Consider the following 13,226-nt stretch of genomic DNA (forward strand, 5'->3'; position numbering starts at 1 on the left):
GGTACGCGGGTCTCACTGCTGTGGCCTCTCCCGCTGTGGAGCACAGGCTCCGGACACACAGCCTCAGCAGCCATGGCTCACGGGCCCAGCCACTCCGCGGCATGTGGGATCTTCCTGGACCGGGCATGAACCCATGTCCCCTGCATCGGCAGGCGGACTCTCAACCACTGTGCCACCAAGGAAGCCCTAAACCAATTTTTAAAAATAACTGGATCCACTTTTACTAATATCCTCTGCTAGCTCTTGCCCTCCTATCTACTGGATAGATATATGTAGGTAATTCACAGGATACAGTCCTCCAATAATGGCAGCTCTTTCACTTCCCCTCAGTTTCATCTGTTACCTGTAAATTGATGACTTAGGGTGAAGGTCCAAAGCCCAGGCTAACCAGCATACCCGACAGCCTCAAAAAATCAAAGACACCTACTCTAATTAAACATGCTAATGGCCTGTTTAAGCAGATGGCCCTGCAAAAATAAAGGGTAACTAGGTCCCTACTCCACCACCTTCTGCTGCAGGAACTTGGTCAAGTTACCTCATCTTCTTAGTCTCAGTTTCCTCATCTGAGAAAAAGCAAAAATATCTACCTTGAAGTTAACATAAAACTAATGAGATAACATATAAAATCCTAGCACAGCACCTGGCACACAGTATGTGCTCAAAAACTTCAATCACCATGAAATGCAAACTTGACCCTGTCACCTCCATGCTTTCGATAACCTTTTAAAGATTCCTCCATAGTCTTTAAGACAAAATTCAAATCCTGACACAAGATATATAAGATCTTCCTTCAAGATTTGACTTCTCTTTCTCCCCTCCTCCCCCAAGTCAGAAGTACACTCTCTCTCTTTTGAACTTCTAAACCACTCTGTTCAGACTGTTCTCAAATTTACTAATCACATCTTACCCCTACTAAGGTTACAATTTCTTTACAAACACATGTTTTTATTCATCATTATACCCCTATTTTATATGATACCTAGCAAAGAGTAAGCACTAAGTATGTTTTTTATTGAAATCAATTACTTACTTTACTGTAGGAATAATATTTGGCTGAGGTTTTAATAACCGTAAACGATACCACATACATCTTCCATATACTTTTCTGATATTCTTTAATCGATTTTGCTCTGTCAAAAAAAGAAAAATAAGGTGATAAGTTCAACGATTTCCACAGTGAAGGCAAAACCAGAGTTAAAACCATACTAATCTTCATTATCATGCTAATATTATATTGGAACATCAGAGTACTCTCTACTTAAACTTTTAAGAAAAATTCACAAGATAGGCTAAATTTTCTACCACTTAGAACAAATGATCTATCTGGAAAATTTTATTCAACTACCAGGCAATCATTTTTCTAACTGAAAAAATTAAAAACTGACTTGAACCCAAAATATTTAGTTATATTATCAGTAATTTCTGAGAAATTCTCTCCTCCTTTCCTTTCTGCTATAAAAGTAACAAAAAGTGTAAAATAGTTGGAACGTGCACTTTATTAAGGAAGCCAAGCAGAAATGATAGTCTTCAAATATGAAAATAATTATGTTAAATGAGAAAAGTCACCCAAACCCATAAGAAGTTAAAATAGGTTTATATAAGAGTTATAACAAAAGGTATTATTTTAGTCCCCAGGAAAAATCTGCAATTCAATTAAAAAGGAATTAAACCAAAGCCAACATATCATATACTGTTTTACTAAGCTCACCACAATCACTTGGTTTGAATAACTCTCCCAAGTTTAAAAAAAAAATTAGGTAAGTTTTAAAATAAAAATCTACCTTTTCATGAAGATGGCATATAGAAAGCAAAAAAAGAAGCCCATGCCACTCCAAAGCCAAAGAAAAAAACAAAAGCTTGGAAGGCCAAGAAGGCAGTGCTAAAAAGCATCCATATCCACACACACAAAAAAAGAAGATTGCATGTTACCCATTTTCTGGGTGGCTCAAGACACCCCGAAGGCAGCCCGTTTATCCTTGGAAGAGTGACAAGCTTAACCACTATGTCATCATTAAGTTCCCCTTGAGCAGGGAGTTGGTCATGAAGAAGACAGAAGACAGCAATACACTTGGGTTTGTTATGAATGTCAAAGCCAACAAGCACCAGATCAAACGGTCTGTGAAGAAGCTCTACAACATTGACATGGCCAAGGTCAACACCCTGATCAGGGCTGATGGAGAGAAGAAGGTATGTTTGACTGGCTACTGACTATGATGCTTTGGATGTTGCCAACAAAACTGAGATCATCTCAACTGAGTCCGGCTGCTTAATACTAAATAAAAATTTTTTCACAATATTAAAAAACTACAAAACCAAAGTCCTTAAATGAGATCTCAGGTAAGTAAAAGAACTTTGCATATAATAGAATGTTCCAAAGCTGCCATATAAGAAGCCCACCAACCCTGTTATCACCATGCTTCCAGGAAAGAATCCACATGAGAGAGCTATGTGGCAGGAGGTATCAGAAACAGGTGTGGTGAAGAGGGATCCATGTAGGGGGAGGGGTGGTGGCAGAAAAGGAGACTGGTAATATGCAGGGAGAATTATCAAGTAAGTTAATATATTAAGGATAACTGCAATCAGTTTTTCACTGTCAGAGAAGGGAGTTACATATGTGAAAAACTAGAAAACATGAATGAACTCTGTGGTATTAGAGTGGAACTGAAGACATGAGTAAGAACTAATTAATATCTTTTAATATAGAAATATAGATGTAGATCTATACACATACATACACATTCTCTAACTCTATTAAGTGAGCCTAGGAACAATGACATCTCAATAGCAGTGAGCACACCTAGCACCCAGATCTTGATTTCTAAATAGCATTCTCTGCAAATGGGAACCAGAGATCCAAGTATCTTCCCACAAAATAGTACAAAAGGGAAAGAATGATTTTACAGTGGGGAAGTGTGATAGGCTGAATAACTGCCCCCTGTCAAGATGTCCACCACATCCTAAAACCCAGAACCAGTGAATATATTATCTTACACGGCAAAAGGGACTTCACAGATGTGACTAAATTAAAGATTTGAGATGGGAAGATTATCCTATATTATCTGGGTGGTCCCAATATAATCACAGGGGTCCTTGTAAGGAAGCAGGAGGGTCAAAGAGAAGATGATGTAACAATGCAAGCAGAGGTTGGAGTGATGTTATTTGAAGATGGAAGGAGAGGCCACAAACCAAAGAATACAGGCTGTTTCCAGAAGCTGGAAAAGGCAAGGATTCTATTCTAAACCCTGCAGAAAGAACCTGCCCTGCCAACACAATCACTAGCCCAGTAAAACCGCCCTTGGAAGTCTGGCCTCCAAAACTATAAATTTGTGTAATATTAAGCCACTAAGTTTGTGGTTTGCTACAGCAATGATAGGAAACTAATACAAAAAATCTGGTGGACAACATCTTATCAGGTGATCAGTGAACATCACCAGAAATGGGACAAAATGCAATCATATACCATCTAACAGAATGCAATGAGAAGAACACAGAATCAGTTTTGTGAAATTCTTCTCCAAGATACATAACCTGAATCTAATAATGAGAAAATACCAGACAACCAAAATTCAGGTCCATTCTACAAAATAATTGGCCTATGATCTTTAAAGTCAAGGAAAAACTAAAGAACTGTTCCGGACTGAAGGAGACTAAAGAAACATGTCAACTAAATGTGATGATGTGTGATTCTGAAATGGATCATTTGCTATAAAGGACATCATTGAGACAAGTGACAAAACTTGAATAGGTCTGAAAATGAAATGGTAGTAATGTAAATTTTCTGATTTTCAGTTAAATTATGGACACTTTTGAAAACACCACGGGTGATTTTTTAATCTGGATATCATTAAATTAAGTCTCCCATTTTAAGTATGAAACCAAGGAAACATGTTATAAGAACATGCTGAAGTCTCTATTAACCACATGGCTTGATCTATTCAAAGGAAAAATATTCTCCCAACGTTTCTGTCCAAGAGAAAGTACACATGGTTTTCAGCCCCCAAAGTCTTGCACAACATATACATGCACCTTGTATGCCTCACTCTTCCAATCCAAAATTTATATCTTAACCTTTTAGCAGAATATTCAATCAGTAAGTACTATGGGGTATAGTTTACACAGTAACACAGTAATATCCAGCACCACTCAATATTCATAGTACACATTCCAAAATTCTATACGAATGACCTCAAGTCAAAGTAACTATCAAAAGTAAAGTCCCTCGGGCTTCCCTGGTGGCGCAGTGGTTGAGAGTCCGCCTGCCGATGCGGGGGACAAGGGTTCGTGCCCCGGTCGGGAAAGATCCCACATGCCGCGGAACGGCTGGGCCCGTGAGCCATGGCCGCTGAGCCTGCACGTCCGGAGCCTGTGCTCCGCAACGGGAGAGGCCACAACAGTGAGAGGCCCATGTACCACAAAAAAAAAAAAAAGTAAAGTCCTTCCACAAGGAGGGATGGATTGGGACTTTGGGAACAGCATATACAAACTATTATATATAGAATAAACAACAAGGTCCTGTTGTGTAGCACAGGGCACTATATTCAATATCCTGTAATAAACCATAAAGGAAAAGAAAAAAAAAGTAAAGTACTTTGAGAGTTTTTAAAGACACTTAGAATAAAAAGAAATTCATTTATCAACTTCTAGTTTATAGAATTACTAGTTTCATGGCCAGCAAAAATTACCTAATATCATTAACTTATAATATAGTTTTTAAAGAGATTATTCACATTTATAGAAAAGGGAAATTACAAGGTCATAAAACAATTCTGTGATTTAAAAAAAAATAACAACATATGATGATTGCTCTCAGCAATCATGAAGTTTGTATGTCCACTGGAGTAGTCCAGGCTTGGGGACAGGTTATTATGGTTGTGCTTCACAAGCTATACAGTGCCTTTGCCAAAACAGTCATAACCACCTGTCATGCAGAATGATCTGTCAGTCTGTAGTATAACTGAGTGAACCCTTAGCACCATATTCCTAGAACCTAAAGAGCTGAAAGAATGTTAGCCACATCCGGTCTTCAAACCTGTGTGCCTGCTTACCACAAAAGAATTTTTTAGAAATTATGTACCCTCAGGCTTCCCTGGTGGCACAATGGTTGAGAGTCCACCTGCCAATGCAGGGGACACGGGTTCGTGCCCTGGTCCAGGAAGATCCCACATGCTGCAGAGCGGCTAGGCCCGTGAGCCATTGCCGCTGAGCCTGCGCGTCCGGAGCCTATGCTCCGCAACGGGAGAGGCCGCAACAGTGAGAGGCCCGCATACCACAAAAAAAAAAAAAATCATGTACCCTCTTGTAGAGTTCTAATTTGACATCTAAAATTTTCATCATAAGTTTGAAGAGTTGCAAAAGATGTTGTTTCTGACATAAGTTGATATTTTAAAATAAAATAGTTTCATTGCTTTTAAATGTACCAATGAAATCTAAAAATCATAATGGCAATTTCATATCCACCATCATCCATTTACAGAAATTTATGAACAAGCTCTTCATTCTACTTCCCCCACCTAATTTTATCCTAATGTAATATATTTTTATCCTGGTAAGTCATATCTTATAATACTGACACATACTTCTTCAAGTTAATTTGTTTTATTCCCTGTGACTATTTTTCCTAAATTTTTATATTGAAAATTTTCAAGCCTTCAGAAAAGTTGAAAGAATATTACAATGAACAATACCCTTCACCTAAATCCACCAACTATTAACATTCTGCAACTCTTGGCTTTATCTCTAGTTCCTTCTTTCCCTCCCTCTCCCCTTTTTTTAGAATAAGTTGCAGACATCAAGACACTTCACTTCCAAATGCTTTGGCACGCATGACCAAAGAACATCAGTAATTTTACCACAGTGAAGTTTAACACATCCATAAGGTTTTTTATGTGTTAAAATTTCTGCTGCTACTTTTATCTGTATGTGTGTGTTTGTTATCAAGGCAACATAAATATTACAAATTGATAAATTACTAAAATAAGAGTAAAATATCCGTTACGCTTTCACTTATAAGCAACTTATAAATATCCCATATGTTCAAAGAGTTGAAACTCTAAACACTGAAACTTAGTTTTAAAAATAAAAAGTACACTGTTGTCAATATGGCACAATGTTAGGTAAAATAGCTTTATCTTTTACTTTAAGTATGTTTTTTCAAAACTTGGAAGTTGCAGATTATCTTCAGTTATTCAATTTATAGAAAAAACATGCTCCATAACCTAACTGACAACGGCAGTCCTCACCGTTAAACCAATTAGGCAAACCAAACTTGGTCCAAAAAAAGTCTGACTTCATTTTTCAGTTCAAATAAATATATCAATATATTTTGATATTTTGAGGATTATAAAAATCACTGAGAAATAAATTTTAGAATATACCTTGCAAAACAGATTACTAAAATTAATAAAGCTAAATGATATAGAGATAACATAATTTACTTAAAAGAAAAAAATGTACCACACTTCTTTCTAAAATTCAGTGACTCCTAAAAACTATTCCTAAATCCCTTAAGGGGGTCCAAGAAAATAGTACCAAGAATCAAAAGGTTATATTCAATACCCCAAAAAGTCTAGAAGACATTATATATCAGTTTTCTAGCTACCCAAAGTCTCTCTGCAGCTAGTTGAGAATATATTACCTCAATGTGATGACACTGGCTCACTCGTTGTTGGGACAATTTTGTTCTTTTATTTAAAAAAAAACAGGAAAACACGTTTCACTATAATAGTGCAGTTTGGTTCCCAGAATACTTCAAAACAGAAAAGGCATGAAAATGATCATTTGGAAATGAAAAACTGGGAATTCAGTGCTCCAGACCTCCAAAACTATCGCTTACCTAGTCACCCTAATCTCAAAACAGACTAAGAGAAACTAAAGCTTCTGGTATGCTCTTAACCTGAATCTGAATAGTTAGCCATAGTGTGTCATTCTCAAGGCCAGGTCAGAACTGTTTGGATTTGGGATAGATAAGACACTTAACTAAACACTACTCACCATCACTACCACCCAGTGCACACAATCACAGATTACCTAAATTGGAAGGATTTCAGAAACCTGGGTTCAGTTGCCACCTACCCCCCTATGCATAGCCTGGCAACAGAGAAGGAAACCCAGAAAGCAGATGAAAATGTTTGGATCCGAGTAGAACCACCCCACCAGAACCAAAGTTCATAATCCTCAAGAATGCCTAAGGATTATGTAAGTGCAACGTAAGTGCAAACCAATACAAACCAAGTGGTTCAAATTGATTCAGCTGGTGCTTGACTGGACAGCAGCATACAACTATACCATATGCTTACCTACCTCAATTTTATTTTCCCTTTAGAGTACTGAAACGAGTACTATAGAGCAGTTTTTCAGCCTCAGCACTATGGACATTTTGGACTAGGTAACAGTTGTGGGGAGCTGCCCTGTATTAGAGTATGTTTGGCAGCATTATGGTCTCTACCCACTAGATGCCAAGAGCACCTCCCCACTGGAGACAATATTAAACACACACACACCAAAACACATGGCTATAGCGGGGTCATGGAAAGCAGCTGAATGATATGGCCTGAAGACCAGGGACACAGGGAGAAGAAAGGAAAGGTTGGGAGAATAAACAGAGGTGATAAGGCAACAATTCTCTTTTTCCATTCCCCTACAAGTATCCTTCAGGCAAAGAGAATCACTATATTATTTGAGTACTTATGAACACCTTGAGGGAGGGGGAGGTTGGGGAGCTTGATTATTTTAAAAGAAGAAAAAAGCCAGACAACAAAAAAAAGCTGGAGGAAGAAAGCCCACAACAATCTCAATCAATAGTAGTTTAGCACACTTAGAGGTCATCTGAAGGCAAAAATATTAAGATATTCCATAATTATCCCTGGGGGTATATCTCACAATTACAAGTGTTAAGCTGTCATTGTAAGCAACCTTTGTAAAGACCACTTGAAAAATTTAGCAAGTGGCTACATTATGGAGATTAAAAATATATACTTACAGGATGATCAAACACCTAATGTTATATAATGTTGCACTTGTGGCTTGGAATAAAATTTCCAGCGATGGTATCATATTAAGAGCCCAAAAGTGCTATATCACAAACGCAGATGAAACATATACTTCTGAAAAACTGTTAGATGACTCATAAAAGAGCTCTGGTGATCACAAAGACACTGAGGTTGAATACATGAGGAGTTTGAAAATAATTGTTTCCTGAAATGTAAGGGGATAAAACTGTATTTTTAAGTACTATATTTTACAGTATATGATTTTTAAATATTTTAAGTAGATACGACTTCATCCTTTAAAGGATATATATCCATGCTGGCCAAAAAACTTTTTTCACCTCATGAAGAAACAGGAGACCTTGTCAACTTCTCTGCTTAGAAACTTTCAATAGCTTCCAACTGCACCTAAAATAAAATCTAAGCTTCGTACCAGGCTTACAGACATTATCAGCATCCCAGCTCCCTCTCTGACTTTATCCCTGATTCTTCTCCTCACCTGTCACACTCCTGCCACTTTGGTCTTCTCTGTTCCTGGAATATGTCCAACTCTTTCTTCCCTTAAGACTTTGCACACTGTTTCCCCAGCCTGAAACAGGCTTTTCCACTCAATTCAGATCTTTGAATGGCTGACTCCCTTTTGTCACTCAGCTTGAAGAAACTTTCTCAGGAAAATTTTCTCTGAATATTCTACTTCTCTACACAGTACGTATCACTATCTGATTTTGTTTGTTTATTTGTTTAGATGTCAATCATCTCCCCCACACTAAGATGTAAGCTTCAAGAGAGCAGGGATCCTGTCTATATTGTTCACTCCCATATTCCATTGCCTAACATAATGCCTGGCAAATAGTAGGTGCTTAATAAATATTTGTTGAATGTTTTAATTACCTCATTTAGACCTCCCAACCACCCTGGGGGTACGTATGTATGTACGGATGATTATACTTCAAAACAAAACAAAAAAACCTGAGGCTCAGTGAGGTGAAGTAACTTGCCCAAAGTTACAGACGGTACCAAAGGAATTGCAAAGAACCACTAAAGAATACAGATAAGACTTGTGCCCAGGTTTAAATTCATAGGCCTGTGCACATAATCACTTTAACTGTCTTTCCTAATCAAAGAATAGTTAGATTGCCTTGACAATTCTCAAAAGCAGCTAAAATACATTATGTCCCTATTCTCATTAACTTAACCAGACCAGACTATATCTCCGAAGCAGAAAATGTAATACGAAGAAATTCAAGTCAAAGTATTTAAGAACAAGAAGTAGCTAAAAACAACTGATTAGATGACACCTCTCAACTTCTGAAACAAGTTTACAGACCAGGGATTCCCTGGCGGTCCAGTGGTTAGGACTTGGCGCTTTCACTGCCGTGGCCCGGGTTCAATCCCTGGTGGAGGAACTAAGATCCCGCAAGCCATGCGGCATGGCCCAAAACAAACAAACAAACCAAAAAAACAATAAAAATTTATTTTTAAAAAAAGTACTACAGGGCTTTCCTGGTGGCGCAGTGGTTGAGAGTCCGCCTGCCGATGCAGGGGACACGGGTTCGTGATGCCACGACTAGAGAAGCCCACATGCCACAACTAGAGAGAAGCCTGTGTGCTGCAAGGAAGAGCCCACGTGCTGCAACGAAAGATCCCGTATGCAACAGTGAAGATCTCGTGTGCTGCAACTAAGGCCCAGTGCAGCCAAAAATAAATAAATAATAAAAATTAAAACCTAAAAAATCCCCCAAACAAAGCTTGGCTCATTAAAAAAAAAAAAAGTACTACAAATAAAACCGCCACAAGGACTTCAGTATTAAAGAGTGTGGGACAAGGCAATGTAGCACATAAATTTGAGGGGGAGGGGATGGTAAACCAGTTCTCTTTTGTTTGTTTTAGCTCAATTTGCTATAGAAGTGTCAAGATCCAAAAGAAAGGCAAACCATCCCTCATATCTGTAGGACACAGGGGTTTTTGTGAGCCATTTGTCTCTAAGCCAGAACATAATACTAAGGAAAGAAGGGGAGTCTCAACTGCAGGAACGATTCATTTCAAGCTACATTTCTTTTTTTTTTAACAGATTTTATTTATTTTTATTTATTTATTTATTTATTTAGGCTGCATCGGGTCTTAGTTGCAGCATGCAGGATCTTTTGCTTCGGCACATGGGCTTCTCTCTAGTTGTGGCGTGCAGGTTTTCTCTTCTCTAGTTGTGGCATGGGCTCCACAGCTCGTGGGCTATATAGTTTGTGGCACGCAGGCTCTCTAGTTGAGGTGCACGGGCTCAGTAGTTGTGGCGCGCAGGCTTAGTTGCCCCGCAGCATGTGGCATCTTAGTTTCCCAACCAGGGATCTCAAACCCACGTCCCCTGCATTGCAGGGGAGATTCTTTACCACTGGACCACCAAGGAAGTCCCTCAAATTACATTTCTTAAAGTGAACTAGAGGTGCAAGATAGTGGAGAATTCTAAACGAATTATAGTGTGCTGCAAGTGGGTCCCTGAGAAGGATGCTATGTCTCCTTAGCATACTCTCAAACATGACCCAAGACCCTACTAAAGGGTCCTCTCTACCCTGCCATCTCATCAGCCAACAACACAGCTACTCTGTTAGCTACCTTACTCTTCATCCATTCCTCTACCATTACCACTCTATTTTTCTTTTCACCTTTATCCCAAGTGATAATCCATAGCCCAAGTCAAAGGTTAATTATTTCCAAGACAAAACAAGAGAAAAAGAAATAGAGAAACTCAAATACTGTTACAGTAAAGAAATACTAGCTTTAAAAAAAAAATGGCAATTTAAAACACAAGGATGGGGCTTCCCTGGTGGGGCAATGGTTAAGAATCCGCCTACCAATGCAGGGGACACAGGTTCGAGCCCTGGTCTGGGAAGATAGCACGTGCCGCAGAGCAACTAATCTCGTTGCGCCACAACCACTGAGCCTGCGCTCTAGAACCCACGAGCCACAACTACTGAAGCCTGTGCACCTACAGCATGTGCTCTGCAACAAGAGAAGCCACTGCAATGAGAAGCCCGCATACTGCAACGAAGAGTGGCCCCCACTCACCGCAGCTAGAGAAAGCCCGCACGCAGCAACGGAAGACCTGACGCAGCCAAAAATAAAAAATAAAATTAATTAATTAATTTTAAAAAAAAACACAAGGATGTATGTCCCACTGGGACCTTAAACACTACATACCCCAAAGTAAAGACAATTCACTGAGCTGAAAGGGCCTGCAGACATAAGAGGTACAGAGAATGTCTTCCTCCTTCTACGGCTATGATTGGCTCATTCCATCATAGCCAATCTAGCCAAAGATTCTTTGAATAAGCTTTTAGACATTAATACAAATTCATACAGTAAACTCAGCATATACATAAGAGCAGAAGGAAGAAAATATTCACCATTCTGACACCCAGATAATAATCAATAATAACATTTTAATGTGTTTCCTTTGTAGTCCTCTTTCGGAGAACATCTGGGAAGGAGGAAGGAAGAAAGGAAAGTCGGCAAGGTTGAAGGTACATACTCAGGAAAGACTTCTCTACGAACAAGATAATTCCAGCAACTAATTTGTAGGGGCAATGTGCTTCCCTCAGTCAGAGGGCTGCGGGGCTGCCTCAATCAAGGCCCTCAAGAACACTTCTGCAGCAATGATGCCATCTACTACTTCTCCCCAGTGCAGCAGATGCCAAAGAGTTAGTTTCTCAGACAGAAGAACAAGCAGGACATACAAATGCTAATTTAAGGGCAGCACTCTATAACGTACCAGCGTACAAACTGACAGACACAAACACATAAAGCTAAAGTTTGTGTTAAAAATCACATTACCTGTAATTTTTAATTTTTTAATTTCTAAATATCTCCCATGTTTAGAAACTCAATGTAAACATCATTTAATGACTACTAATAACCAAATGAATTGACACCATAACATACCTACCATCCTATAATTCGACATACAAATTGTTTCTGATTTTTTGGTATTATGGGCATTTACATAGGATGTTCTGAGACTCAATTTCCAACGTAGGGGTGGGGAGGGTCCCCACACCTTCGACAAGTAATTCTTGGAATACCAGCTAGGTGTCCGAAAATTCAACTCAGTTCTGACACTATCTACCCAGAGTTAGCATCAGACTCCACAGGTTGAGGGCTCAGTCCCGCAAGACTGTACACCCATGCCCCCCTGCTTTAGATGCCAGTCGCAAGCCCAGGTTATAGACTGGGGCGTTCCAACCACCTCCTCCTTTGGTTTGATTAATTTGCTAAAGTGGCTCACAGAACTCAGAGAAACATTTCACTTACTATATCACCGGTTTACTATAAAAGGATACAACTGAGGAAAAGCCAAATGGAACAGATGCATAGAACAAGGTTTGGGGAAAGGGTGAGGAGCTTCCATGCCCTCTCGGGGTGCACCTCTCTCCCAAAATCTCCATGTGTTCACCAACCCAGAAGCCTCTCCGAACCCTATCCTTTTGGGGTTTTATAGAGGCTTCATATAGGCACGGTTGATTAAATCACTGGCCATTGGCATTTGAGCTCAATCCCTAGCCCCTCTACCATCCCTGGAGATCAGGGCTAGGACTGAAAGTTCCAACCCCCTAATCACATGGTTGGTTCTCCTGGTGACCAGCAGGGTCTCTTTTCAGTGCTTCCAAAAGTCACCTCATTCACATAACAAAAGATACCTGTATCACTCTTAACACTTAGGAAATTCCAAGGATTTTGGAAGTTGTGAGCAGGAACTGTGGACAAAGGCCAAATATATACAAGAACCATATATCTGGTCATTCAGATGACCAAAATATATTTTTATAAGTCACAATATCACAGTATCTTTCTTTGGTCCTATAAGTATTTAGAACTATATATCCTTAGAACAGTGTCCCAGAAGTAGAATTACTAAATTTAAAATTTTTAACATTTTTATAGCTTTCTTCTAAAAAAGGAAGTAGGACTATACATTCTTTTCAGCAGTTGGCATGAATGGCACCACCATTCTTCAGCAGCCAGTATGAAATCCAATTTTTACTAATCTGTACTCAAACTCTTGAAGGCAGACATTGTTGTCATATACATAATCAGCCCTGCCCTTTCCAGTTGCCAAGAATATAGCAAGCACTACATAAATATTTGTATAGAATGTAGAGAACACCTTTATTAAATAAATATTGGTGGGGGGCTTCCCTGGTGGCGCAGTGGTTGGGAGTCCGCCTGCCGATGCGGGGGACACGGGGTCGT

At 39.2% G+C, this 13,226-nt stretch overlaps 1 protein-coding gene across 1 annotated transcript in view; it reads right to left on the reverse strand.

Moving 5' to 3' along the window:
* The window catches only part of SEC63 (SEC63 protein translocation regulator), a 70,825-nt gene that overhangs the window by 48,102 nt on the left and 9,497 nt on the right, over window positions 1-13,226 (reverse strand). Inside the window, exon 2 of the mRNA XM_007447253.1 lies at window positions 1,031-1,130. Within this exon, the coding sequence (XP_007447315.1) occupies window positions 1,031-1,130 (100 nt within the window). The remainder of the gene's footprint in view (window positions 1-1,030; window positions 1,131-13,226) is intronic.

This window comes from Lipotes vexillifer, unplaced genomic scaffold (genome assembly GCF_000442215.2).
Source record: "Lipotes vexillifer unplaced genomic scaffold, Lipotes_vexillifer_v1.1 scaffold515, whole genome shotgun sequence".
NCBI lineage: Eukaryota > Metazoa > Chordata > Mammalia > Artiodactyla > Lipotidae > Lipotes > Lipotes vexillifer.